The sequence below is a fragment of the Parus major genome, chromosome Z (assembly GCF_001522545.3).
Source record: "Parus major isolate Abel chromosome Z, Parus_major1.1, whole genome shotgun sequence".
NCBI lineage: Eukaryota > Metazoa > Chordata > Aves > Passeriformes > Paridae > Parus > Parus major.
In genome coordinates, this window is record NC_031799.1 from 31464051 (window position 1) to 31470136 (window position 6086).

The 6086-nt window shown below is 40.4% G+C and overlaps 1 protein-coding gene across 1 annotated transcript in view; it reads right to left on the reverse strand.

Annotated features, from left to right (window-relative positions):
- Window positions 1-286: 286 nt before the first annotated feature.
- BNC2 (basonuclin 2) overlaps window positions 287-6086 on the reverse strand; it is a 242068-nt gene continuing 236268 nt past the window's right edge. Inside the window, exon 6 of the mRNA XM_033520654.1 lies at window positions 287-2896. Coding sequence (XP_033376545.1) covers window positions 2882-2896 — 15 coding nt within the window. The 3' untranslated portion in view covers window positions 287-2881. The remainder of the gene's footprint in view (window positions 2897-6086) is intronic.

Consider the following 6086-nt stretch of genomic DNA (forward strand, 5'->3'; position numbering starts at 1 on the left):
GTGAGGCAGTAGGTTTCTGGATGCCACACTAAGTATGACATTTCTAAGGGAATGTGTATAAGCTAGGGGGAAAAACAATTATCTCCCTTCCAAAAAAGCTTTAACCTATTCAATTTCTGGGAAGTATGCAAAACTTTTAAATGGAGTGTTCAACTTTCAAACTACAAGAGGCCATGCTCAGACCTTGCAGATGAGTGTCTCTCCATGGCCATATGCCTTTCCATGGAAATGTGCAATGCTTGAATCAGTAAAAAATAAAGAAATGAAAGACAAAGAGATGAAAAGATCAGTGACTGATAAATCTTTAATATAAAAATTGTACAAGAATTTTGATACAAATTACAAGAGGTATTTGGACAAAGTATGAGTAAAACTCCATTTATATCCCCAAAACCTTATGCATTTTATGCAAAAGACATATTGTAGGACTGTTACAGTACAGAAAATACAAGAAAAGAAATGTCAAATTAAAACTGGACTTTTAATTCCCTCAGATTACTAATGGAAAAAACTTGTTTAGACTACATACAATATTTATGAAGCTACTAATGTCACGATTATTAGATCAACATGATGCAAATTTTCATATCCCCTTGTACAGCTATGTTCCATAGTGCATGCTTTGGTTCTGCAGGCAGGACAGCAGAGCATTCATGTTTTGCTCAGATTGAGATCAAAGAGTGAAAATGAAAAGCCTCCTCTATTCCCAACAGAGAAAGACCTTTGTAAAAATGTCCATCAGGCCTTGGCTCCACTCTTTCCTGTGCCTGGCTGGGGTACCCCAGGAACACGTCTTGACAAAGTCCACTGGAACAAGCCCAGCTTTGCCAGCCATCAGCAAGCTCTCCATTCTCTACACAGCAGCCCCTGTGCTGCTGCTGGTGCATCGCTGGTTACCACAGGGAGTTGCAGCCAGGCTGTGTGAGCCCTCCCATGCCTACTGAAAAAGGGGTTTCCAGGCTTTATGCCTCTGTGACTGAACACACTGCCAAGACCCCTAAGATCTTCCAAATACTTGAAGGTTCAAATCCAGTTTATCTCAGTTTATATCTCCATGTGAACCCGCAGTCAGGTTCCCATCTTTCTAGTTCAGGAGAACTAAAACACAGCAGACAGCTATATAGGAAATCACTGTGTTTGACCTTCTATGTTAAAAGCTGTTAAAATGTCAACAGTGACAGTGAGCAAGAGCCTTCAGTCTAACAATGAAACTTCAAACTGCTTCAGCCATCCCTACAATGAGTTATTTTTATAGGTATAAGCAGATTGCAGTGAACTATTTGTGGTAAGTAAAAGCATGTGGAATTTCAGCAAGGGTAAATTTCGATTGTGTTCAGGTTCAGATCAACTTATTTGCACACCTGTTGCACATCCATTGCACTGGAACGCAGATCATTCCTATAAACTGGAGAACAGGCAGGAGGCATGAATGAGAGCACAAATGCTGCCCATCAAAAATAAGCCATGTTCTGGGAAAGGAGTCCCATTTCATATAGGAACCAAAGTTTGCACAAGAAAAAGCAGCATGCTGAATTTTGTATTTTTAAATAGCTAAATGAAACACACACACATAACAGTGGCCATTTTATTAATCTTGCCACTTTACAAACAGTAACCATTTTCACAGATGGAATGCATAAAACTTTCCAAAATGAAGAACACTAGGAGGATGTGTTACTTTTCTGAGAGAATTTTAATGAGATACTCTCTTGGGATGAAAGGAGAAGGGGTGGTAAAGGAAATGGGAAAATTAAAGACAATGGCTGAAGATTGTACAGGTGTTTGTTAAAAAAAATACTTAAAAAAAATCCAAATGTAAAAGTATAATTGAAAAATAATGAATAAATCTGCCTTTGTACAGCTTAGGTGTCCCTTTTTATTCTGTAGGTCATCAGATAAACTAAGAAGAATATCCTTAGAATCACAGTTCATGTGGCTACTACATGTAATTATACAATGTGGTATAATTTCATTTCACAGATGTAATTGGGGGGTGGGGGGGAATGCATTCTGCCCCATCAATACAGGAGGTGGTGGGGGGATGAGGATGTGAAAACATCTTGATCTGGATGTGACGACTGCATAATGCTCCCACACTCAGGCATGGACACATGGCATCACAACTGCCACTGGTGCCCCAGAGCTGCTGTTCATAGCCTCCTGCATTTCGTGGCAGAAGTGGACAGGTTGTGATTAACTATTGATGAGTTTGCCATCCTAACTGTGCATTATCCTCTGATCATTCTCAACCTTTTGTTTGACAATGGATGCCTTATAAAATCTTTATGCATCACTTAGCTAGTCTTGCACTCGCTTTCTTCTCTAGAAATATAATTGCCTTGGATGCTTTTCTTAATTTTCCTAAAATATTTTGTCTCCAAAGGTTTGAAGGGAGCAATGTACAAAATCTGTAGAACACCAGAAAAATCTCTGTACACATTAGACATTTGCTACCTGACTCTTCCTGTTCTTTTAAATGCATGTCAAATATATATATATATATATATATACATATACACCTATGTAAGTGTGATGGAAATGATGTAATTTTGCTCATTTGTAATCTTCATTTTTAAGGCTCCTTGTTCTAACACTGTGTCTGTTTCTCCTCGTCAGTCACATTCACACTCACACAGATATTCACAAACACACACAAAGGACACAAATGATTTCTTCGATCAGAAAGTCCTCAGTTTCCACAAACAGCCTTGGAAACGGTACAGCAAGAAAGGCTGCCCAAGCTCATCATCGCAGGTCAGCTCATCCGGCTGCTTCAACCTCCGTCAGTGCCATGTACACATGGAGTTGACAGGGGAGCAGAGTCTGGGCTCAGCCTTTAGACTTCTGATACAAACAGGCCTCAGGAATTTGTCTGCTGGTTTCACCCTTGTAGCTTCTGATGAACTCGGAAGGAAAAGGAGGGAAAAGATCAGTGACTTTTGACTGGTAAAAGACCTTAGCATATTTATGGTGGGCACCATCACCTCTGTTGCAGCAAACGTCAAATTACCACACAGTGCTGTTGACAGCATTAGCATCCGGAACCAGCAAAGAGGTGCTGCAGCCAACCAATGCCACGAACCGATCCAAGGATACGGAAAAACAAGAAACTCCAAAATGGCTGTGGTTAGGTCTCTTGGTCTTGGGCTTTGTCTGAAACCTGTGTGTGAATTTTTGGTGCTGCACTGGCTGCCAGCACTGTTCAACCCACAGTGCCCAGTGCTCACACATACACACAGGACTGGCGTTATGATCACAGCATGGCAATGCTGCAGACCCTGCAAGGAAAGCATGCTTCAGCAGCTCCTCTGCCTACTTGAATTTTCAACTGCTATTCAGCAGTCAGGAAGCACACAGTAATATGCAAGGGCAGTGACTGCAGCCAGGTACACTGGCCTTCATGCACTTAACATTTCTTAAAACATAGCATGTGCTCTCAAGTTACTTCACTGTAAAGCTATCTTCTGATGGCCTATCTGAGAAGCACTTCAAGAGCCTGTACTTTTAGCAGTGTTCTTCCAAATGAAGCTATAAATCAGAAAAATTTCCTTCTTGCATGAAGACAGCAGATTGTGTCTCAGATATGTTTATCTAACACTGTATAGAAGTTCATGCTGACCTCAGCAGGAAATTCTCCTATCACAATAGAATTGGATATAGGGAATTGACATTCATGATAGGAACCCAAGAGGATGAGATTGCTCTGAAATTTGCCCAGGGATGGGCTAAACCAGTTAAAAAAACAGACTGCACATCCTGTTTGGCACTGAACCTATGCAGCAAGACATGTAGCAAATTCAAACAACTATTTCTAGCAGGCACAGTATGGCTTATGCCAATACAAAGCAATTAGTTGCTACATAAGCAGACAAAAGTGCCATTACAGACAGTATTTCTCAGCTGACCTTTTGCTAAGAAGCCATCTTGTTACTGTCTACCTGATAGCTCGATAGAGCAGACAGTGGCAGCCTTGGGCTTCCCAAAGACAAATCAAAGTGCTCCAGATGGGACTTCCCTTCACTCACTGCAGACGTGTGTGCATGCTTGTGTGTGTGTGTGTTTCTGCGTGCGTGTGTGTGCGTGTTAGGGAATGGGGAGGAAAAGCCTGGTTCTTATACTCAATTTCGCCTTCACAGGGGATAAACAGGCAATTACACATCCTTTTATATTTGATGGCCAAGTGCTGAACTTGAAAGCACACTATTAGTTTGTGTCCCTTCAGGGCCAGTGCAATAAGTAGCCAGGAGAGCTGGGGCTAAGGAAGAGAGGGTGTTGTCTGCTGTTAGTGTGACAGTCTTGTCAGCAGCATTCACATTACTGGAAGGTAATAAAGTGACAAGTAAGTTATTAGAAAGATATGAGGTGAAATTGAACTGAAGCTTCTTTCTGCTCAGCTCAGTTTTTTTTTTCCTGCTTTGTAATGGGCCACTATTTGTTACAAAACAAGCCTTGTCTTGAGATCTTATATAAAAAAAGAAATATTTATTCTTTGCAGGAAAGGTCACATGAATTTACAACATCACACTTTAAAGGAGAGGAATGGGAAAATAGTTTCATGACAACTACAGCTGCTATTAAAAAAACACAGTGTCATCATAATGAACAATAATACTGGCAAAAGTCAGAGGACTTGTCAAAAACATGTCCATTTTTTAACCCTTTGGTGGTCCAGAACCGTTTTCATTTAAGTGTCAGTGCCAAACATAACAGCAACAGTATTGGGATATACATGATCAATACCTTGATCAAAAAATCAAAGCTGTCATTCAATATCATGACTTGACCAGAGAAAACAAGCCACACAAGACTGGTTAACTACAGACTCAAGATAATACTACTTAATGTAAAATAGCTGCTGCTTCACTCTTACAGCCATTTTAAAGGCAGCGATAATGCTGCAGTGTTGGCAGGAAGAGACAGAAACCATGAGACTGGAACAGACATGTATTTGGGCAAACATGTGGGTGAAAGGTTCAGTCCATCATATGATGTTGCTCTGCTCCTGATGTAGAAATGGGTATGGAAAAGAGCTCCTTTTATGTCCCTACAGAAGGGGAGAAAAAAGCCCAACTCATCATGTGGCAACAGCAGGATATGCTGATGCTTATCTAGCAAAGTAGCACTACAGTCACTGTTTTGTTGAGTTACTATAGCAGCAAAGTCTTTTTCTTCTGTCACTACATAAAAAAACCCCAAAACTAAGAAGGAACTGAAATATACCAGCTGCCATCATGTGTCTGCCACTCACCTTTTCCCCACAGAGAACTCCTGCTGCCTCCTTGCCCTTAGTACAGACACCTTTGCTTTTCTTTTCAAATAAAAAAGAGTAATTCTGTTAATCCAAAGAGAAAAGTGACAAAAACATTCTGGGGATTGAGAAGAAGTAACAGTTCTGTTCATGTACGTGGCAAAAAAAACTTAGAGGAGCATGTGTGCACTCCTTGGCTGTACACCTTCCTTATTATTTACTGTGACACCAATGTTGCTATGAAAATGTCCTGCAGAATTTGAGTACAAATACATTTCTAAAAATATGTCCTATTTTCTGACAGCAGCTGACATCCTTAGTGACCACCATGTGAAAAATGGGTCCATATCAAGCATTTTGATTATAAAATATCAAACACATTGAAGGAGAAATTTTTGGAACTAAATCCCTGGTCTTGAAAATGGTTCCTATCTCTGGAACACATCAGAGCTTAAATTATCATGTAGAAATAACTTTCATGATACCTACACAGCTCCATGTCTTGTTGCTTTTACATTCCTACCTCATATATTTAGCTATATTAGATCCTTAACTGGGTTTAGAAGGTTAAAACTGAGGGGAAACTCAAGTGCATCCCGGGAACCCCACTTCCTATAAATTGTACTAGACCAAATCAAATGAGGTACTGACCACTGCTGGCAGCTACTTTGCAGAACCTGACTCTACTAATTTTTCGTAAACAATTCAATTTTTTGGGATGGAATAGGAAACATATTTCCATAGGTCACGGAAAGGTATAAACTTGTGGAACAGGCAGACAAAGTATACTTTCTGTTCCACAACAGGAGGGAGGCAGAAAGGGTAGAAGGGAGGGAGG